The sequence below is a fragment of the Puma concolor genome, chromosome C1 (assembly GCF_028749965.1).
Source record: "Puma concolor isolate L17-30 chromosome C1, mPumCon1.1.hap2, whole genome shotgun sequence".
Taxonomy (NCBI): domain Eukaryota; kingdom Metazoa; phylum Chordata; class Mammalia; order Carnivora; family Felidae; genus Puma; species Puma concolor.
The window spans coordinates 114845269-114869818 of NC_141674.1; the positions used below are offsets into that span (position 1 = coordinate 114845269).

Sequence of the window (24550 nt, forward strand, 5' to 3'; positions counted from 1 at the left end):
GAAATTTGGCCCAAGCCTTTTAAAATACTGGCAACCTTGGGGCACATAGGTTGCTCAGTCGGTTAAACGTCCTACTTTGGCTCAGGTCATGATCTCATGGCTCATGGCTTCGAGCCCCACATCAGGCTCTGTGCTGACAGCTCAGAGCCCATTGCCTGCCTTGAATTCTGTGTCTCCCACTCTCCCTGCCCCTCCCCTGCTGGCACTCTGTCTGTCTCTCTCTCTCAAAAATAAGTAAACATTAAAAAATAATAAAATATTGGCAACACCTAAGCCACTATGATTCCCTTCAAGCAAATCTATCTCATACCCTCAAATCCAATGGCCACTTTAGGAAATGTGTTACTGGAGCACCTGGGTGGCTCAGTAGGTTGAGCACCTGACTTTGGCTCAGGTCATGATCTCACAGTTTGTGAGTTTGAGCCCTGCATCAGGCTCACTGCTGTCAGTGCACAGCCTGCTTCAGATCCCCTGTTCCCCTCTCTCTCAGCCCCACCCCCGACTCATGTTCTCTCAAAAATAAATAAAACAAAAACAAACAAAAAAATAAAATGTACTACCTGTACAAAATCCAAAAACCCAAATGAAATACAATATTCATTATAAGGTATACTTATCAAAGGGAAAATAAACATCAAGGTCATTTAAGACCTATGGGTTTTCCAGATAGTCCACTAGCCAGATCACAAAGAGAATCAGGTTTGGCCTGTCTATGATACAGTGGCCTACTCTTGTCATGGGTTTTAGGAGTATCAGTTTAAAGGACTTCCACTTCTGGAAAAATGGAGTAGTATAATTTTCTCTATTTCTCCTACTAAGTACAAATAAAAACTGCCAGACATTATGTATGAAACAAACCTAAGAAGACTCTGAATGGTTGAGAGAAGAAAGCATGCATAAGGATCTTGAGACCCACAGAACAACAGTGAAAGTTCCCCCAGATTTTTGTTTTTTGCCTATTTACATCTAAGACTTGTTGCTGAAGCAGTCAGCAACCTGGAGAGACAAACTGGTGCAGATCAAAAGTGAATCCCAATTAGAAGTTTGCTCTCTATAATCAAAGAACAAGGAAAGGAACAGCAGAGTAAGACAGAATATCTTCAGACAATAATTGCTCTATGCCAGCCAAACACCACAGAAAAACTGTGGCCCTATTTCCATTCATTCATGCTGCAACAAGATGTCAAAATTCCTGGCCAAGGCTGTGTCAAAGAAGACTGATTAGAAAGCTGGGACTTTAAGCCTTATCAGAGAGTAGCAAGTCTCTACCTGTAGTATCAACTGAAACCACATGTGGGGTAGAACCTGGACTGTCTACCCCCACTCAGCAGTTAGAGGAACCATACCCATCCCCCGTAGGGATGGTGTAGAAGACGTCTTAGTGCAGAGTCATGACATTTATCACAGTCTAGTAATAAGAAGGGCACACACACACACACACACACACACACACACACTGTAATGTTAATGGATGTGCCATGAAGAATAGTAATGAGGCTTTCATACATACCCCAGCCAGGGAGAGCTATCACTTAAGTGTTAGTGGAGAGCTGGAACTTTCATCCCTCTCCACCTTACCCTTAAGAGTCAATGGGTGCTGAGTGGAAAATCTGGACTCTACCCTCACCTAGCAGAGTGGAGGTAATATCTCCCTCTCCACTACTGCAATATTGTCAGAGGAAGACAGCTAATAGAGCAGGTTTAAATACAATTCATCATAGTATAATCTCTAAAATGTCCAGGTTAAAATAAAAAAACAAAAAACTCTTGTCACACCAAGAAACAGGAAGAGATCAAATTGAATGAAAAAGAAAATCAACAGATGCCAGCACTGAGATGAGAAAAAATAATGTTAGAATTACATGACAGGTATTTTTAAGCAGACATTATAATAAAACTCCTCCAAGGAACAATTAGATATTTGAGACAAGTAAGAAAATATAAATATCCAGTAAAACACAGAAAGTCTTAGCAAGGAAACAGAAAATAAAAACAAATGAAAAATTTAGAACTGAAAAATATAGTAACAGACATAAAAATAATTAACAAATATGTGCAGTAACAGAATGAAGGGAATGAGGAAAGAATTAGTGAACTTGAAGATATGACAATGGGGGGCGCCTGGGTGGAGCAGTCGGTTAAGCGTCCGACTTCAGCCAGGTCACGATCTCACGGTCCGTGAGTTCGAGCCCCGCGTCAGGCTCTGGGCTGATGGCTCGGAGCCTGGAGCCTGTTTCTGATTCTGTGTCTCCCTCTCTCTGCCCCTCCCCCGTTCATGCTCTGTCTCTGTCCCATAAATAAATAAAAACGTTGAAAAAAAAAATTTAAAAAAAAAAAAAAAGAAGATATGACAATGGAAATTACCCAGTTTGAACACAAGACAAGAGCTAAGAAAAAAAAAATATGAACAGAGGATTAGGGACCTGTGGAATTGTAGTAAAAGATCCAGCATTCATATTTGTGACATTCAGAAGGGAGAAGAGAAATAGAGGACTCGAAAATACTCAAATAAAAGGCAGAATATTTTCCAAATTTAGTGAAAGACAAGAGCCCACCGATTCAGGAGACAGAATGAAATCCAAACAGGGTAAACCTAAGGAAATCACACAATACATAATGGTCAAACTCGCAAAAACTAAAGACAAAGCAAAGATCTTGAAAGCACTGAAAGAGAAATGACAGCTTATCTATGGGGCAAAATTTTTTAATAATGGTGGATTTTTCACCAGAAACGATTGAAGCCAGAAGGAAGTGGCTCCATTCTCAAGGCCTGAAAGAAAACAGCATTCAACCCAAAGTCTTATACACAAAGAACATATCTTTCAAGGATGGAATAGCTACCAACACATTGTAGATTGAGGGAAAACTAAGAATTTGTCATGAGCATACACCTCGAAAAATGGCAAAAAATGATTTTTTTAAACAGAAATGAGATGATAAAAGAAGAAATCTGGAAAATTCAGGAAGGAATAAAGAACAACAGTAAGCAAAAATAGTAAAACAGATTTTTCTTCTTCTTTTGAGATTTCTAAATTAGGTTTGGCAGTTGAAGCAAAATAACACTTATTATGATTCCAATTATATAGATAGGAAATAATAATTAAAAGAATTATATAATAAACAGGAAAAGGTAAAAGAATATAAAGGTAGGTAAGATTTACAAACTCCACTTAAATTGGTGAAATACCAGTAACTGTCATAAGATGCATATTTATAATACCTAAAGAAACTACCAGCGAAAAGTATACACAAAGATGCATTCAAACACTACATAAATCAAAACAAAATTCTAAAAGTCATTCAAGAAAAACACAGGAAGGTGGAGAGAAAAAGAGAAATAAAAAATGGAGGTAACAAACAGAAAACAAAAAATAAACAGGCATTTGAGCACCAACACACCAATAATTACCATTACATGTAAATGGTTTAAATACACCGATTAAAAGAGATTGATGAAGTGGATTTAAAAATAACTGTACTATTTACTGTCTACAAGAAAATCGTTTCAAATATGTGATATAGGCTGGTTAAATGTATGCAAATGAAAAAAATGACATTTCATATAAATGTTAATCAAAAACACTGAAGAGTGTTTATATTAATATCAGATAAAGTAGACTTCAGAGCAAATAAAACAATCACAGACAGAGAAGAACATTACGTAATGACAAAATGGCCAATCCGCCAGGGAGACATAGCAATCCTAGCTGTGCATGTACTAAACAACAGGGATACAAAATGTATGAAATAAAAACAGAGAGAAATAAACCAATTCACAAATATAGTTGTAAATATCAACACCATTATTGAGCACCTACTATATACAAGGCAGTCTGCTAGTATTGGGAATGCAGTGGTGAACAAGAAAGAGACAGGTCTGACACTCACGAAACTCGTAGTCTATTGGGGAAGATAAATATTAGTTAATTAATTAGAAAATTATATAACTTGCTAGCATGATAAATTCATCAGAGGAAATCTCAAAGACAAAGGTTTAAGCCCTCATTCAAAATTTTAATACAAATGATAAGTAGAGAAATACATAACTCTCAAGCTATAGAATTTAACAGAATCTGTGGTTCTACTGTTGCATTTCACAGAGATAATAAAGACATTTATGTTAACACAGAGGAAGCTGCAAACACTACCCACAGATGGACAGGAAAATAGAATTCTTCAGGTGCCTCTCATGCTTTGTTACTCCTCATAACGTTATTCACACTGACTCGATTCCTGCATTTTCTGTTGCTCCCCAGTTTCACTTGGGAGGCTGATAGGACCTCAAAGTGTGTAATATAAACACATTATAAAGAGGTTCAGGATGGAAGAAAGACTCCAACATGTTAGAAATCACCACACTGAGAAAGATGTTAACTTACCACTGTGTAGATCTGATGCTTTCGTCTTTTAGCCAGGTCAATTATGTTTACTCCGTTGTAGTAAAGGTTTTCAATACATCCGTGGAAGTTTTTCTTTAAAAAGGTTCCAGGTTTTCCTGGTACTGGAATTCCTCCAAAACTAAGCTTTATGAAGAGAGAGAGAGAAAAAAAATCAACTCTTAGTTATAAGCCCTGAAGGAGTAGGAAAGAAAAGAGAGTGAATTTTAGTAGTTTCAATTGTATGTGTGAGCCAAGTGGCTCAAATAATTATAGATGCCACTTGATTGCACATTTAAAAGGATACTGATTAGCCCACATAAAAATAACTATAATTGCTTGCTTTTTAAGGGCTTATTTTACAAAACTATTTCACTTCCTTTCTGAACCTTTTTAATACCAAATAAAACAATAATTTATAGAAGGTGAAAAAAAATAAAAGAAAATCAACAACGTTATATTTATCTCTGGTCCAAACATCTGAGATAGTATGGCCAAATGAAAGCCAAGGGACAAACATAATATACCTCAATTCACCCGGAGGGAGACCTAGTTTAAAAGCCTGCATCGTAGCAAAAGAGCCTATGTACATGATTATATCCAAATTATTTTCTATAAAAATGAAAGATAGGAAATAATGTAAATATGCCATACAGTTTCTTTAAAGGAAATGATAAAGAATTAGTATGATAGAAGGTTACTTAGTTGTCAATATTGGTGTTTACTGAACATGTGATAAAATGGCAAATGAACATAATATTGATTGAAAAATGCAAGTTATAATTGGGTATAATGTATGATGTCAACAACAAAAATTGTTCTTACAGTATAAACTTGGAGGAAATGCACTGAACTGTTAATTATGGCTGTCTCTGGGAAGTACATGAGATATTAGTTTTTGCATTATTATTAGTTTTTACCACTTTCTTCCAGTAAAATACAAGTTGCTTTTTTTTAATACATTTTTTAATGTTTATTTATTTTTGAGAGAGGAAGAGACACAGCATGAGCGAGGGAGAGGCAGAGAGAGAGGGAGACACAGAATCCGAAGCAGGCTCCAGGCTCTGAGCTGTCAGCACAGAGCCCGACAAGGGGCTCAAACTCACAAACCATGAGATCATGACCTGAGCTGAGATCAAGAGTTGGGAGCTTAACAGATTGACCAACCAGGTACCCCTCGAGCCAATTTTTATACATATTTCTCTTGTTTCACTGTCTTTGTAAAAACTTCTTAAATTCATGATATAGAACTTTGCAAAAACAAAACAGTAATTTTTATGTATTTCCTGAGTATATACTATACTGATTCTGACAGCACATCACATTAAAGAGATATCTTTCTACTCCTATTTTACACATAAATCATTTATTAGCTCATTTGTTTATTCAAACTGAGAAATGAATGCTGTTTTATCCATTGGTTTTTAAGAAATCCCCATAAAATAAGAATACAGGGTATTATATTGAAACTCCTGATAGGTTCAATTATATTAATAGATCATAGATTAATAGGCTCTTTGATTGAACCACACATGTGCTTCATTTGCCCTGAAATACACGTGCTCATACTTTAAATAATAAATCAGTTTGTGCTCTAATTTTCATCTTTTGTCAAGTATTTAGATCAAGCCTAGATTTGTCTCTGAGAAAAACTATGGGAATGTTATCTTTGACTCTATTTAAGAATGGCTCATAAATCTTGGGAAATACTGTGGAAAACTTAAAACACCAATGAAATTGTTCAGTTCACAAATATTTTGTGCAATTCTTTCTTTGATAACTTGTATAAAATCTTCCTTCTTGATTTGTTGCAGTATTCAAATATTTTCAATTTGAATCAGTTACATTAAAAAAGATCCATTTCTGTTTTCTACATTGTTTCCATAAGTCAAATTTATAACGTAATAACTAAATGGAATATTTGTCATTTTTAATTATTTTTTGTAAATACATTTTTTTTGGGTGCTGAGCAGTTTAGGTCCACAATGGAACTGAGAGGAAGGTACACAGGTTTTCATCTACCCTCTGTCCTCACCCATACATAGCCTCTTTCATTGTCAACATCCTTCACCAGAATGGTACATTTGTCTTAACTGGTGAACCTCACATTATGATCACTCAAGTTCACCCTTGGTGTTGTACATTCTTTGGGTTTGGACAAATGTATAATGCCATGTATCCACCATTACAGTATCATATAGAATAGTTTCACTGCACTAAAAAAACCTCTGTCCTCTGCCAATTCATCCCTCTCCCGTGCCCCCCAACTACAACCCTTGGCAACCATTGATGTTTTTACTGCCTCTGAAGTTTTTCCCTTCCCAGAATGGCATACTATTGGAATCATACAGTATGTAGCCTTCACAGATTGGGTTATTTCAATTCATAATATGGATTTAAAGTTCTTCCATGCCTTTTCATGGCTTGATAGCTCATTTCTCTTTACTGCTGAATATATTCCATCTGGATCTACCGTAGTTTATTTATCCATTCACCTACTAAAGGACATCTTGGTTGCTTCTAAGTTTTGGCAACTACGAATAAAGCTGCTATAAACATTCATGTGCAGGTTTTTGTGTGGACATAAGTTCTTACTCATTTTTATAATTTAAAACATATAATGATACTTTTTTAAATGTTGGCCACCTTCCTCAATTTGTGAAAATGTTTTTAACGCTCTACTTCACTCAGTTGTGATTTAGGAAAATAAGAATTACAGGAAATACTTGAAAAAGAGAGAAAGAGGAAAAAAACACTTTTTTTAAGTAGAAAAAAAATTAGTGTTTGAAAGATTTGGGGTAGAGAAATTTATTTTAGAAGTCAAGTAATATAGAGTGTACTATCTACTATAAAATTGTAATTTCCAATCACACCAAGGACAGCAACAGCTGTTTATAGCCTGGGTGGGGGATTTTTGGAGAAATTTGGTAAAGACAAGAGACAAGAGTATAGTTAGAAATCAGGGGCGCCTGGGTGGCGCAGTCGGTTAAGCGTCCGACTTCAGCCAGGTCACGATCTCGTGGTCCGTGAGTTCGAGCCCCGCGTCAGGCTCTGGGCTGATGGCTCAGAGCCTGGAGCCTGTTTCCGATTCTGTGTCTCCCTCTCTCTCTGCCCCTCCCCCGTTCATGCTCTGTCTCTCTCTGTCCCAAAAATAAATAAACGTTGAAAAAAAAAATTAAAAAAAAAGAAATCAGTGTAGGCCCTGTTCTTTGATTCTCTTCAAGATTGAAACCTGCTGAGGCCTGGGGGACAGTCATATTGATCACAAGATGGATTTTGGAAAGCACAGAGGTATCTCCCCCACTCATTCCCAAAACAGTGATGGCTAAAGTCTATTAGAGATGCCTCTAGTTCAGCAGGGACCCAGAGCAAACTTTGCCAGAAGGGAGACAGACTATCAATGGCTGAGGGAAATAATACAGAAAGGTGTGAGGGTTCTTCACCACGACCTGGTTATTCTAGTATAGTGTGAGGTAGGCTGCTGAGGGTCTCACAGGCTGGGGGATACGGATGGACTGAGGATGGTGGTTGGACCTGGAGGTCTGGGAGAGGCCAAGTGACCAGACCTCAAAGCATGAGCCCATTGCCAGTACCATGGACAGCAACCGTAGAAGCCAACCCTTTAGCCCATACAGCCTCTAATGCTGGAAAATACACAGCCCCCCTCCCCCACCCCAGCCAGTGATCTGCCCAGGGAAAAGGGAAGAAGAAGAGGAAATAGAAAACATCAATATAGAGGCGCCTGGGTGGCGCAGTCGGTTAAGCGTCCGACTTCAGCCAGGTCACGATCTCACGGTCCGTGAGTTCGAGCCCCGCGTCAGGCTCTCGGCTGATGGCTCAGAGCCTGGAGCCTGTTTCCGATTCTGTGTCTCCCTCTCTCTCTGCCCCTCCCCCGTTCATGCTCTGTCTTTCCCTGTCCCAAAAATAAATAAACGTTGAAAAAAAAATAAAAAAATTAAAAAAAAAAGAAAGAAAACATCAATATAACCCAATACTTACACAGTGCACTAAGTCTTAAGCAGGCATTAACTAGTTATCATTTATCAACCGGGTTGGATTTTTCTGCCATCAAGGGAAGCAGGGGCTGATAAGCATGTCAAATTCAGTTGGGGAGAAGAAACAAAACGATGTTTCTGCACATTTGAGTGTCAGTGTACATTTTTTGACCTCTTATATTTTCAAATTTTTCAGGTAGCTGAAAATTTGGGATTATAATTATACTATTGAATTATTGTTTGTTGTAAGTTAGAATGGAAAAATTTGCTTCATATATTGATTCCTTCCTACACATATAGTATTGATTTTATATAAATACTTCATAAACCCTTGTAGGCTGTACTTGGTATGTGTTTATTAATTCTGCATTAATAATTCTGTTCCTCAGATCATTTACATTCATATTTTTATCTGGTTTACCAAAACTGTGAGAATAAAAATTAAAATATTATTCTGGACAATGTTTCTGTCCATCAAGCCATTCACACTAAGTTCACTCTTCTTCATGACCTGAGATGGCCAAATTATTTGACTATTATTTGCAAAAAATGAATATTGATCATTCTCAAACTATTCTGCTTACTTCAGCTGGCATCTGATTGACTGTCACCCAAGTTCACAACACTGACTTTTCTCCTTTAATGCTGCCCATTAGTTCATTCATCTGGCAGCAGAACTGGAAAACTAATGATCACTTCCTGTAATCTGGCTCTTGGGCATCTATCCTGGAACTGCCACATGGGCAGCTCATGTAAGGGTCGTGTTAACAAATATCTAAATAGTAGGAACAGATAGTTTTTTTTAAAGTTTTGTATTTGATATTTTACTTGATACATACATCTGCCTAGCATAAGTGGGTATTTTTTAATGTTTGCTTATTTATTTATTAGAGAGAGAGAGAGAGAGAGAGAGAGAGAGAGAGAGAGAGAGAGACAATAAACGGGGGAAGGGTAGAGAGAGAGAAAGAGAGAATCCCAAACAGCCTTCACCCTGTCAGTGCAGAGCTTGACATGAGGTTTGAACCCACAAACCACAGGGTCATGACCTGAGATGAAATCAACACTTGGACACTCAACAGAATGAGCCACTCAGGCACCCCAGTATAGGTGTTTTTAAATAAGGACCATAATGATTATTATTTTATGACAGCCTTTATCTTCTGATGTTAATTTTTACTTTCAGTGGTATTATTTTTTCCAACCCTGCTTTTTCTATAAATTTATGTGGTGTATCTTTGTCCCCGATTCCAAATTTTTATAAAAAAAAAACAAAAAAACACTTTTATTTCTACAATAAGTGTGTTTCTTGTAAACCACATATGTATGGTGTTTGTTTATTAAAGCAGTATGAGACTACTTACCCCCTGTGGAATTGTAGATAATTTTTAAATTTATTGCTGTAATTATAAATATTATCTACGTTGCTTTATTCTATTTTGTTTCTTATTTTTTTTATTGTCTCTTACACATTTTTGCTATATAGACTCTGCAGTGGTTACTGTTTTATGAAGCTGACTTGGAAGACAGTCACTAAGATCACCTAGCTTCTCAAACAATGGCTTTGAATCAGTTTCTTTTTATTAATTTTTAACTTTTCTAAGTTTATTTGTTTCGAGAGAGACAGACAGTGCAAGTGGGGGAGGGACAGAGAGAAGGAGAGAGAGAATCCCAAGCAAGCTCCACATCACCAGAACAGAGCCCAATAGGGGGCGTGAACCCACAGAACCATTTTTTTTTTAATGTGAAATGTATTGTCCAATTGGTTTCCATACAACACCCAGTGCTCATCCCAACAGGTGCCCTCCTCAATGTCCATCACCCACCCTCCCCGCCCTCCCACCCCCAATCAACCCTCAGTTTATTCTCAGTTTTTAAAAGTCTCTTATGGTTTGGCTCTCTCCTACTCTAACCTCTTTTTTTTTTTTTTTTCCCCTTCCCCTCCCCCATGGGTTTCTGTTAAGTTTCTCAGAATCCACATAAGATTGAAAACATATGGTATCTGTCTTTCTCTGTATGGCTTATTTCACTTAGCATAACACTCTCCAGTTCCATCCACGTTGCTAGAAAGGGCCATATTTCATTCTTTCTCATTGCCAAGTAGTATTCCATTGTGTATATAAACCACAATTTCTTTATCCATTCATCAGTTGATGGAAGAACCCCCAAAACCTTGAGATCATGACTGGAGCTGCAACCAAGAATCGGAAACTTAGCCAACTGAGCAATGCAGGTGCCCTGGATTACTTTCTATGAAGCACAGATTGTTTTGTTTTGTGTTTTTTCTTCAGCCCCAACTTGCTCTAATTTTGTTTACTTAAACTATAATAATGATTATTATTAATCAGTCTTCCTACTTTTTCCAGTTTGAAATTCCTTTTTAAGGTATTATGTAGCAATTTGTCAGGAAATTGCATAAATTTATAAATTATATCAGTGTTCATCTCCCTTTTCACAGCCAAGCGTTTAAAGGCACTGCTTCAGGAACTTCTCTGGCTGGATTCAAGCCCATATCTGTTTCGTACTTTCTGTGGGACCTTGGGAAAAAGACATAACTTCTATTTGATTCATGATCCTCATATACAAAATGAAATGAGGGTAATGATGATACTTCTGTCACATAAACAACTTAATGTGACTGGGTGTTGTGAGAATTAAGAACAGATCCTGGCATAAATGCTTACTGTTATCAGTGTCGTTCATACTGAAGAAACTTCTCAGTTAAGAAGTTCTTCCAAACTGTCATTTTGTGGCATTAGATTCAACAATTTCTGAATGAAATCTATATGGACAGTAACTCCTTTAATATTTTTCAGTCTAAAGGTTGTGATAATCTATATTGATATTTTATTCAATAGCAATTCAAGAGAGTGACTTTTGTTTTGAATTAATAAACAGACTAACTTTCCCCCAACATCCTATAGAAGCTCCTTCTGGTTTTTAGATTTTCAGAACACTGGTACTAAATACATTGTGTTCTCCTTTAAAAAGGCTTATTGGTCAGTTCTAGTTTTCCATTTATATTGAGTGGAAAAAGAAAAAGAGAGATATGTCTTGCTAGAATTTTATGGTCACTGACTATTTTCATTTGTTTTCAAATTAGGAAGACTAGTAATTATATAGTATTATAAGAATAGTAATTAAAAATCTGTTATCACTTGTTCTACAGGTAGGGAGGATATCTTCTCAGGGTCATGTTCTACATTTTTAAATTCAGTCATCATTCTAAAAAGTATTGTTTTTGATTTATTTCTTTTTTTGATTTCCGGAATTTCTATTCTAATTTTTTTCAGTTCCTTAAATATATGTGTTGTACAAACTATTATTTTTATTGCCCCACATATCATTATTATGTTTACAATTGCCCATATATTTCCTTTAAACTTTAATGAGTCTCCTTAAATTAATCTTTGCTTTCAAGCCAAACCTTGCTGTACGCTATGAACCTCTTCATTCACTAATTTCATTGTGCAGGATTCTTATGATATGATCCTTCCTGTCCATTCAGACTCTGGCATATTCCACCTTGGGGCAAATATTGATGATACTGAACAGAGATTATATTTAAGAGAGCATCATCTGTATGATGTTGCCCAAAGGTCTTCAGTATATGGATCGCAGAGCTGGAAACCAGCTTCTATTAGTTCATGGGCTCATAATGCTATATAATTGTTACAGTGTAAGGGGACAAGATACCCTGAACCAGTTCTTTCCAAATAGCCTTTGACAAAATCACATTTTTAAAAAATATTTGTTCAATTAACACCATCTCAGTGATGCCCACCCTGAACAACATATTCAAAACTGTAACCTGTTTCTGTCTGTCTTTGAACTTCCAATCTATTACCTAGATATATTTTTGCATGTGTCATCTTACTCACTATGTAATTTACTTGTTATATTTACTGCTTATGGTTTGATTCTCCTGATAAAATGCAAGCATTATGAGGGTAGTGTCTTTGTTTTTTCTCTGACATCTTCCAATATTCCAAGCACTTGAAATGATGCCTGATATATAATGGATGCTGAATAAATATTAGCTGAATGTTTTGGAATCATCTCTCTAAAAACATTTCTCAAGGACACAGACAATATCTCACTCATTTTTGAATATTTAATGCAAGAGATAGGATTCAAACCTAATAAATCCAACAAATATTTGTTGAATTGCTTCAAAAAAAGAACACTAGCAATTTACTTTAAAAACTGATTTTGCCTTATGATTGTTCTTTTGCTTTGGTCAATCTAGCCCCTTTCTTTGCTTACTTTTCTTGTTTGTTTGTTTCTGCCAAATTGCATAGTGTGCCTTTCATTGATCTTACTGGGCAACAAAACTGGGGGTTCGATTGTAAAGTTCCACTCATAGTCTCAGTGTCTTGGGCAACACAGTCCATCTGGTAACCTGATGGGCTTGCTGGTGTCACAGGTGGGCTTCAACTGGATGAGTCCCAGAAGAAAACCTGCTTTGATGTTAAATGTATGAGGTCCAGAATCTGCCACTCTCTCTTCCTTTGATCTCATTCCTCTTGTTTGTCTGCGGTTTGCTTCTCTTTTTAAATCTTTGATGTTACTTCTATGGCATTGAGTTAACTCCTCTTTATTGGCTTTTTCCCTGGCCCAGTTTAAATTTGAGAGTCTTCCTGCTTGGAAGATTCCTTTTTCTGTCAGACTGAGATTTCTGGTACTTTTGAAGTTTCCAGTTTGTGAATGTTTGTCTCACTTTTGCTCTGATAGTCCACTTTTTAACAGAGAGTGGATGAAAATAGATTCAAACAGCTGTCTTCATTTTCAACCATTACAACTTGCACTGGTTTGGTGCTTGGTGAACCATGGGTCGAGTTGATGGCTACTGGCTTGGTGCTTGGTGAACCATGGGTAGAGTCCGTGGCACTTATGCAGGAAGAGCCCATCACTGACTTTTGGAATGTTCTCAAAGGTTATGAGTTTCTGCCATTTGAAATGAGTCCAAAAACGCCAATTTTCCCATGAAATCTTTTGATTTTTAAACAGTAGCCTGAATTTAAATAGTTAAAAAAAGAAAAATACCAAACTGGCCACATGAGATAATAGCAGCCCAAAATCTTTCCCAAGGTCACCATCTTAGGGCTTTTTCTCTACTATGTGACTTGATTGATGACTCAGTTTGTAACTTTTCTGGAATGTTTGATCTCTTTAAAAGGCATACTGTATATATGATGTCTTATTTTTGTCACTACTTTAGGGTCACAAATGAGAGGATATAAAAGGTTACATGTTCATCAAGAATTACCTCTTCTTTATTGTTTCCATAATCTAGTCTTTTATAAATTCCCAGTGTCCCCTCATTTCTGCACAAGAAATGCCCTATGTCTGTGTTGCTGGGGACAGAAAGCGAGTAATCTCTGACCCAGACACAGACTTGCATTGAGTACAAGGAAGCCTTGATTTCACCAGTCCCCCTCGTCATACAAAGTGCCTTGTTTGTGCCTGTGCCTCCTGCCTAACACTCCAGGTCCACATTTACCTTGCTCTGGCTTTGCCTTTGAACCCAAGCCCAACTTTGCTCTGTATGTGTCAGTTGGATTTGGCCTCAGAACTCTCTCTTGGATAAGTTTTTGTTCTAATAATACCAACAGTGGCATGCATTGATTCATTTTGCACATTGGGCACTAGGCTTAGAGTTTACTTACATTATTTTACTTCTGACTTTTGAGTTGGGTATTGTTCTCTGCTCCAGACTAATGATGAAGAAAATGATGGCACACAGAGCTTTAGCATCTTGACTGAGGCCTTACAGCCAAGAGGTGGAGTTGGAATGTCAAGCGCTTTGATCCAGAACCCCATCTCTTATGCACTGCACACACTACCTCCCCTATCGCTTTTGCTACTGCTGGTTCCATAGAGTGGCCCTCCTAGTAAATCAGGCCCCAGGTTCAGGTCAACATCTTGCCCTGGTTTTCCAGAAACTTTCCCATTTTTAAAACTGAAAGTCTCATACCCTCTGGACCTCCTTAATCCTGGGCAACTGTGTTATATACACTGTTGGTAGGATGTCTGCAGTCTCCCTGAGGGGGAGAAAAGAAGAGGTGATGTACAATTATTGCAGCAGAAACCATCAGTTTCCTCAACAGCATAAATCAGTTCTCCCTATTTCCTCTGCTGGAGCAACCCTATGTCCTCAATCTATAAGCATGTTTTGCACCGGCGGCTAGATTCCAGCCACCTTTACTTATTTATTTATTTTCCAGTAGTATCTTTAGTGTTGCTCTTGGCCCGACTTTTGTCAATTGCTAGCCTATGGTTCCTGTCTCTAAATAAGCATCTTTTTACAGACTCATAGACGTCAGGTGCTGACACAGCCCAATTGGTTCAACACATATTTATAACTTGTTCTGTCTGAGTGAACTTAACAATATTTTTACCTTAGGTTTTGGACAGTGGGTTAAATCATGTATGTTTCTGCATTCAAACAAGGAGCTCATTAAAAATCCTAACTGCAGTATCCCCCATACACCCAGGCAAAACGGGCTCCTGCTGTGGAGCCAGAACCCAGGTGGGCCCCACTTGACCATTCCTGCCTCATGGGGGAGCCAAGGGGAAACAACTATGGAAAACTGCTACCACCCTTATAAAACACAATCTCCTTACACAGCAACCCAGAGCTTCCTGCCAAAACAGTTCTGAAAGTGCCTTGTGGGCCTGAATGGTTCTCTCCTCATCTGCCATCCTGAGGATGGACCATGGATGCATAGGCCTGAGCAGTGGCCAAGGGGCAACTGTTTCCACTGTAGACAGGGCTTGAACATATGGGATGTACCAGGTAAGTTACATTCATCAAAGCAGGAGACTAGAACATATTTTATTCAACAGCTTGTTAGCTTATTTGTAACCCTTTAAATATGTAAACTCATGGTATGTGGACCTCCATTAGTACTCTTCTTTTGGGCTATACACATATTCAACTGTGGCATGGCTAATTCTATAATATTTTATCGATGGTTATAATAATTCAGCCAGGCTCAAGACGTCTTATCAGATAACTGAAACCTGTTACATCCCCCACCCCAATAGCAGTTAAAATAAAATAGGAAGGAATTTTTCATTTGTTCTTTTAGCTCATGTCAATGAAAACAAAGATTTTTGTGAGTTTTTTTTTTTAATGCTAGTATTGAAATACTCCCTCCACCATGTTCAACACAATTAGTTCACTTTTAATATACATGGAAGAGAAGAGAAGTTTTTATATTCCAGTTTGCTATTATAAAATGTGGGGAAACATAAAATTATCAAGTTCACGAATCACAACAATCTCAAATTTTAAAGTAGAAAGAAAAATGGAAGCAATTATTGTGGCTTCAAGTCTTGTACACATGCAGAGGCCAGGATAAGGACGAGAGGCTGCGCTCATATATTGAGGGATCATCATCCATCCTTGGGAGAATGTCTGGTCATTAGAAGGGTCTCCAGTTGAACAGTTACACAGATCTGAGCTCAAGTCTTATTTCTGTTACACAGTGGTTATTGGGGGATAGGGATGGGGTGGGTGGGTTATCCATCTCTCTTGTCTTGGTTTTACGTTTGTGATATAAGCCATAATAATTTCCCTCACAAGGCTGCTTTAGGGGTAAAACAAAATCACAAAATACCACACAAAATAGTATTTCTTTTCTTTTTTTTTATTCCTCCCACTTTCCTCCTCTTTATTTCCACTTTGCATTTACTCATTATCTTTTTCCTTATTTTCTTTCATTTATTTTTTTCCACATAGGCCCTCTACTTTAGCCTTGCAACTGAGTTTCCAAAGAAAGAAAAGGATCGATTACACCGCCATGTGATCTGGAAAACCGTTTCCTTGGTGATCCGTGGTTATTCTGATCACTAAATAAGTAGTTGCATTATTTCTGGCCAGTCCTTGAATCATGCCCGAGTTCTTTTTTTTTAAATTTTTTTATTAACGTTTATTTATTTTTGAGACAAGGAGAGACAGAGCATGAACGGGGGAGGGTCAGAGAGAGGGAGACACAGAATCCGAAGCAGGCTCCAGGCTCTGAGCTGTCAGCCCAGAGCCGGACGCGGGCCTCGAACACACGGACCGCGAAATCATGACCTGAGCCGAAGTTGGCCGCTTAACCGACTGAGCCACCCAGGCGCCCCAAATCATGCCTGAGTTCTAAAAGAAGTGTCCTTCAGGCAATGTCAAGCTAAAGCAAGGGTGGTGGCCTTCAAACATGGCAGACCTAGAAGGAACTTCTCACCAGAACAAAAGTTGGGCAGGAAATATTACCTTTTATAATTACAGAAGGAAGCTTCCTTCATTTAGTCAGCCCATATTTATTGAGTGTATATTATGTACCAGGCACATTTCTATAAAAATAAATGAGGGGCGCTTCGGTGGCTCAGTCAGTTAAGCGTCTGACTTCGGCTCAGGTCATGATCTTGCGGTTTGTGAGTTCGAGCCCCGTGTTGGGCTCTGTGCTGACAGCTCAGAGCCTGGAGCCTGCTTCAGATTCTGTGTCTCCCTCTCCCTCTGCCCCTCCCCTGCTAACGCTCTGACTCTCTCTGTATTTCAATAATAAATAAATGTTAAAAAAAAATTAAAAATAAATAAATGAAAGTAAAAAAAAAAGTCAACTTTTATGATAAGCTTGAATTCTACAACTAGGACAGGGATGTTGAGAGACAATTTAAAATAAGTAAATTTAGGGGCTCCTGGGTGGCTCAGTTGGTTTAGCGTCTAACTCTTGGTTTTGGCTCAGGTCATGATCTCACCATGTGTGAGATCAAGCCCTGCATCACATCAAGCTCTGCACTAGCAGTGTGGAGTTTTCTTGGGATTCTCTCTCTCCCTCTCTCTCTGTTCCCACCCCTCATGCATGTGCTCCCTCTCTCTCCCTCAAAATAAATAAACAAACTTTAAAAATAAACCTTTAAGGGGCGCCTGGGTGGCTCAGTTGGCTAAGCATCCGACTTTGGCTCAGGTCATGATGTCACAGTCCGTGAGTTTGAGCCCCGCGTTGGGCTCTGTGCTGACACCTTGGAGCCTGGAGCCTGCTTCAGATTCTCTGTCTCCCTCTCTCTGACCCTCCCCCGTTCATGCTCTGTCTCTCTCTGTCTCAAAAATAAATAAGCTTTAAAAAAATTTTAAATAAACCTTTAAAATAAGTAAATTTAATAACATATTCTGAAGTGGTAATTGCTTTAAAAATTATTAATAAACATAAATCAGAGGTTGTAAGTTTAGTAGCAAAAGAAACCTTTTAAGTCATATATTCTTTCTATCATCTCAGTTTCTCCTTAAAATACTTCCGCATGTAGTACAAAATTCAAAGCGTTTTTTTAAAGTAGGCGGGGAAAAGTAAGGTTTCCATCTTCATTGACCCCATTCTCTTAATTTCCATCTTGTCCGTCTCCTTAGTCTCTCCCAGTGGTTTCTGTCTATATGAAGTCTGCTGTCAAGTCCATATTTTCTTTCTAATTTTAAACACAGATACTGTTTACACTGCAGTCCACAATGATTTTTCTCTTCTTTTAACAAATTATTTTGGGGCATCTGACTTCGGCTCAGGTCATGACTCGTGACTCCTGAGTTCAAGCCCCACATCGGGCTCTATACTGACAGCTCAGAGCCTGTATCCTGCTTCAGATTCTGTGTCTCCCTCTCCCTCTGCCCCTCCCCTGCTCACACTCTGTCTCTCTCTCAAAAATAAATAAACATTAAAAAATAAATAAAATTACATAAAAAAAACTAATCATATTGTTGATGGTTCCCATCAGAATATATAGGGTTGCCTCATTCTTTTTAATGGCTGCATAATGCTTCTGTACAGCTTTGTCAAACACACACACACAAAACAAGGCAAGCCCAAGACCAAGACCTGACTGACCCACTGTAAAGGCAAAGGAGCCACTTGTAGATTCAGATGGTTTGTAACTTACAGAGTCAACAAAGGCAAGAGTGTCCAAACATTGCTGTTCCCCATGGTCCCTGTCCCACACACCAAAAAAAGGTGATAAAAAAGGGGTCAGATGACCACAATATAAGCTACACGGTTCTTCATTGCTACAGATCTTATTCTAGACTTTAGCTCACCAATTTTAGATGATGCACCTCTATTCTGCGAGTGCATGGCAGAAAGCCTCATGCCTTATCAGAACCTAGGAGGCAACAAGAAACTGTCATGACAGCTTCCCATGGAGCAGGTGCAGTGAGTGGGAAATGGCCTTGAAGCTGCTAATTGCAGGCCTCCAACCTCTGGTGTTTCAGAAAGAGCATAAGGCATCCTGCCAAGCCTCAAATCAGCTGTTGTGCAAAGCTCTGGTTGTGTGGACCACGTAGATAGTGTGAGGTCACCAGGGCACCCTGGCAGAGATGTTTCCCTACAGGGCTTAGCACGATTCTTAATTAACCCTGTTTTGATGGACTTCTGGGGAATTTCCAATCTATAAAAACTCCTAACATATGTCCCATTGCACACATTTGCTTATGACTGTAGGATACATTGCTAGAAACAGAACTGTTGGGTTGAAGACCATACAGTTCTAATTTTGAAGACATTGCTCTTTCTTTGATATAATATTAATTACCATCCCACTAACAATGTATGAAATAGCTCTGGTTACTCCATACCCATGCCAACATGATAAGGTTTTTGGTGTCTGCCGTATAAGGGAAAAATATCACTTGTAGCATGAATTTGCATTCCTTTTTATTAATGGGTGTTGTTGAATATCTTTTCATATATTTGAGAGCAATTTTTTACATATTCGTGTTCTTGATTTCTCTTTAAGTTATTTATTAAAAATCATTTGTGGGAGATTTTTACCCATTAATTAAATTTTGAACTACCTTTCTAAGTTATTGAGGGAGTGATATCATTATATATGTATTTTTATGGAAGGTCATAGGGAAGTTTTTAAAACATTTATACGGACAACATTTTTAATATATTCTATTTCCAGGTGTCTGAAATTTATGTCAGACTTAAAAGAACCTCCCACAACTCTTGATTAAAAATGCTATCTCTTATTTTCTTTGAAACTTTGATAAAAATTACACTTGAAGATATATATATATATGTATATATATATGTATATATATGTATATATATGTATATATATATGTATATATATGTATATATATATGTATATATATGTATATATATATATATATATATATATACGTACATATATATATACACACATACACATATGTGCTTTTAACTGCTTAGAGGGTTTAGTTCAATCTAGTTTTTTTAACTAAATATTCTTATTAAATACATGTATTTTTTATTTTGTAAAATGCCTTTTTGGTATTTATGCCATGATACAATGCAAATCATACATTCCAAACTATGTTTTTAATAGTTCTGGTGCTTGTAAAACAGCTATGTAAACAGGGTCACTGAGCACTCTTGATAGGAAAATAATTATTGGATTGTAAGAATCTCAGAGAAACGGGCCCTTACTAAGATCCTAAAAATATCTCTTTCCTAAAATTCTTCTGTTCCAGGCCAGAAGTGAAGTGAATGGTTAGAGTCTTTCTCACATGCATTTGGAGAAAATCATATAAGCTGAGTGATGTAAACTGGCATAAGTTTCCCAAAGTGAAACAAGAATCTATATACTTTCTGCTTCTCTCTCTCTCTCTCTCTCTCTCTCTCTCTCTCTCTCTTTTGACAGAAGATCTCAGCACTAGCCAGGAGCAGAAACAAACAACTTCATACATCTTAGTGAAACAAAAGTCTTCACGGGGCCACATGGAAAGACATCATGTCATTAGTTGATATCCTCAAGGTAGTCTAAGGTGAAGGAAGGAAGGCCACCATAGTTAGCATATTGTCTTGTCAATTATTAACTCCTAATGCTAAAATTTTAAGAAGAACATAGATTTTCATAATATACTCAACCTTGGTATAAAATTTGAATGGGGATAACTGTAGAGCAGCAGGATGTGCTCTGACAATGGGTCACTGGAGCCCAAGGAGCTGATTTTAGTTATCCTGCTGGCTGGTGGTATCCAGGGCTCATATGTGCACATAGGGTCCCATGGCAGAAATAATATCAATAGCCTAGATCCTGATTAATAGATAATACTGTTACAAAATAAACGTTAGACTTAGATATTTTATTTATCTCTTTGCCTGCCAATAGGGTGCTAATATTACTTCTGGATAACTTAAGAGTTTTCATTTTCTGGGTTTGCACAATTAGTGGCAAAGTGGTGACTGGAACACAAGGCTCCTGGGGAGTCTGGATGGCTCAGTCAGTTAAGTGTCCAACTTCAGCTCAGGTCATGATCACACAGTCTGTGAGTTTGAGCCCCACATCAGTCTCTGTGCTGACAGCTCAGAGCCTGGAGTCTGCTTCAGATTCTATGTCTTCTCTCTCTCTGCACCTCCCCTGCTAATGCTCTGTATCTCTCTCTCTCTCTCTCTCTCAAAAATAAACATTAAAAAATTTTTAAAAAACCCACAAGACTCCTATTCTAGTGCTCTTTTTCTCCCTCATAGTCTTTAAGGTGAATCTGCAAAAGCTGGAGAGCTCCAGTCATTCCAGAGACTTCTCCCAACACATAACTCCCGTGTTCTCATATAGCCAACGTCTAAGGTCGCCATTACAGTCAATCTGTTTTCCTATATGGTCGCTGGAGCAAGCCAGCTGGGCACTCCAGCAGGGGCCTGAATTCTCTGAAGCAGAATTTACTTCAAAGGAACACTCCAAGATATTTCTTTCCTAGGAAATACTTTTTATCAGGCAACATGAAATTTAGGTATTTCCTGAAGAAATCTGTTCCACTTCCATAAATTGAATGACATCACTGGATTCCATTTCCCTCAAATGCTGACATTCACTTTAATGCTACTCAGCTGTGATCCGATAAAGATTCTCTACACAGGAGAGACAGGTGGACATAGGCTTGAAAATAAATGTTAAATCAGGCAACTGGGAGAATTTTAGAACCATCTCCCAGGCCAGGAGAATTAAAGTATTTGGGGAAATGATAAGACATAGAGATGATTTTATGTTTTCTGTTGTCCTCAAGTTCATGAATGATATATTTTCCAATATTGTGTGTATTCTTTCTTCTTTTCTCTTTTTGCAATTACTTAAATTTGGCAAAGAAAGATAATTGATATTCATAGATTTCCAGTTATCAGCCACTCAAAAAAAAAAAAAAAAAAAGATCTGTTATCTTTCTGAGTCAAGAAGGGACAAATTCTCTTTTGAATTTAATGCATGGCATATCTCATCAACAGTATGCTAAGCTAAAGTTAGGATCAAAAGATGAAGTCCTTCTTACAGCTCATGATGGTGATTGAAAAAAAATAAGTCAGATCCTAATTTTTCAATTATTCATATCCACCTCTGCTGTTCTAGCATGTACCCCACTGGTGACAGAAATTGTCTCTTAACAGAGTATCCCCACCATCTGTCCAACAATCCCCTGCCTTCAAGTCTAAGCTAGAGTGTAACTTCTCTGAAACAGTGATTTTCTGGGGCACTTGGGTGGCTCAGTTGGTTAAGAGCCCAACTCTTGGTTTTAGCTCAGGTCATGCGCTCGCAGTTCATGTGATAGAGCCTCCTTGGGATTCTCTCCCCCACCCCCCCACCCCCATTTCTCCCTCTCTCAGAATAAATAAATAAACTTAAAAAAAATTAAAACAGTGGTTTTCGAATGGTAGCGTACATCACAGTCACCTGGGCAATTTCTAAAAACAGATTTTTGAGCCCTTCCTCTGGAGTTTCTAATCAGCAGGTCTGGGTGAGACCTGAGTAATTTTATTTTTAACAAATCCCCAAGGGATGTTAATTGGGATGACTCCTGAAACAAACATTCAGAATTACTAGTCTAAAACATAAAACTAGCCACAATCCTGCAAAATGTCCTTCAGAGGCCCCTTAGCCCCCATAGTTTAAGTTCGCTAACACAGGTCACATGGCTTATCATCATCTGCGTCTTCCCAAATTCTTATGTTTGATCTCTAACATACCCTGCCTCACGTGGCATGTTCATAAAGGTTTAAAATCTGGCTGTTCAGGGTGTGGCTCACACACATGTATGTTATGTGTGTGTGTGTGTGCGTGTGTGCCTACACAAGCATGAGATTATTTTACTGATAGTAACATGTAGACACAATTTGCAAATAACATACGATAACCTTTATTGTAAATGCCATGTAACCAATTGATTCTTATAGAATGCTTTTGTTGATTTTTCACTGAATTCATTTATCGGTGATCACATGCAGTCTCTGTCACATACGCTTTTATTTAATTTTTAAAATAAATTTTAACAACCCTTTACAAATGTAAATTTTATTCTTAACTCACAGGCTCCAGGAAAACAGGCTTCAAGCCAGACTTGACCTACAGGCTGTAGTTCACAAATCCCTGGTCTGGGCAATTTACATAACAATAAACCAAGCCCTAATTTATAGCATTTGCCCAAATCCCTGGCACAAATATACTCACCATGGTGGATTTCAAACTACCAAAGGGATGTCACTGAATATGAAATTGGGAAGAGATGTACTGTAGCAAACCCAATTTACAGTATTTTTACCACACAAATACAACAGATATAAAAAACCTCAAGAGTACATATAGATAGATGCATAGGTAGGTAGGTTGGTGGATAGATGGATAAATTGATATAACATAGTAAAATAATTAGGAATTAATGAATGCATTACTTTTAAAAATACTTCAGTGAATTATTAGTTTATTTAACTTAATTTTTAAAGTCCGTGTTTGCCATCCAGTTCACAAAATTCCTGAAAAATCTACCAGTTGGCCCTCATGCGTCAATATCAGCTGGTCCAACATACCATTGCCTGTCTATTGTTTCAAACCCGATAAATACTGGACTGTGATATCTCATGCCTGGCCTGGCCTGCCTTTCTAACCTTCGTCATCAGGCTAGTGCTCTTCTTCTTTCAAGACTCAAAAGTGTCTCTTTCCGGATGCCTTCCAGGTCTCCCTAGGTTGAGGCAAATACCCTCTTCCCAGTATCCCTGCAATGCCCCTCACTTCTCCCCCCAGTAGGTTTTACTCCCTTATGCCACAGCAGCTCATCTCTGGGTCTGGGTCTGCTACTGGACTGTATGCTTCTCCAACTCAGGAACTCTGTCTCAGCCATCTCTGTATGTTGATGGCTTGCTTAAAACAAAGTCCAGTATACAGCTGGGGCACAATACTTATTGAACTGAACTACTAGCCAAGATAGATAACTGTTGGCTGTCAGTTTGCAGAATTTTGTGCAATCTTCTTTGTGTTGTAAGTCTGGTGCATTTCATGGTGCCTCTTGTATAAGAAAGCAAGAAAGAACCAACTGTCCACATGTATTGTCAAAAGTTTGCACAGGAATGAAGGTTAAAAACAAGTGCATATCATGTGGATTTCAGATTCCTTTGGATGTTGTTTACCTTTCTTTTTTTAAACCCAGGTATTACTGACAAATAATATTGTATTAGTATAATTTCTGTATCTCCCCAGCTATTCTCAAAATTGATTTTTGAAAACAGTCCAGCTGAGTGTAACTACGAGACTACACAGTGATCCAGGAAGGCTACAAGCAGAACACATCTATAAAAGTGAACAAGGAGATTTCCTGATTTTAAAATGCACACAATTTGCTAAAGCCCCATTACTGCCAAGGCATGTACCCCACATCCATGGGTCAGATGCCTTCCTTGGACTCTTCCACTGAAGGCTGCCTGAGCAATTCTCTCCATTGCTCTTCTGTTGGCCAATTTTTACTGATACTGAGCAAGGGGCTTGGGGACCTGCGGGGAGAGTCAACTCACCTCATAGTCGATGTCTAGGGCATCGGCCTCACCCTTGGTGCGGAAATGCTGCGTGTGCTTGTCCACCGTGAAGTTCACCTGCTTGCCAACCCGCTCAATAAGGACTGAGTGCCAGTGCTGGTCATCCAGCAGACTGCCAAGGGTGGCCGAGGGTGGGCTGCTACTGAGCCGAGGTTTGCTGTCATCTGTGAAGGAGAGAGGAAGACGGGATGGCATCTGTGCACAAGGGCAGTCTTGAGTATGGGAACATTCTGCAAGCAATGCCAGCTCTATATCCTAACGGTCAACCATGATTCTCCCTCCACAGGCCCAGGACCGTGCTGTGCTTATAAGAAAATAACAAGGTATGCCCACAGATTCAAAGAACAAAATCTAGGTCAGATGATAAACACATCCC

General features: G+C 38.2%; 1 protein-coding gene across 3 annotated transcripts in view; it reads right to left on the reverse strand.

The window, feature by feature from the left end:
* Positions 1-24550, reverse strand: part of CNTNAP5 (contactin associated protein family member 5) — an 811538-nt gene that overhangs the window by 397277 nt on the left and 389711 nt on the right. For all 3 annotated transcript variants that reach the window (XM_086718348.1, XM_086718347.1, XM_086718349.1), the window contains 2 exons: positions 24154-24338; positions 4380-4523 (listed from right to left, as the gene is read on the reverse strand). In XM_086718348.1, the coding sequence (XP_086574474.1) occupies positions 4380-4523; positions 24154-24338 (329 nt within the window). The remainder of the gene's footprint in view (positions 1-4379; positions 4524-24153; positions 24339-24550) is intronic.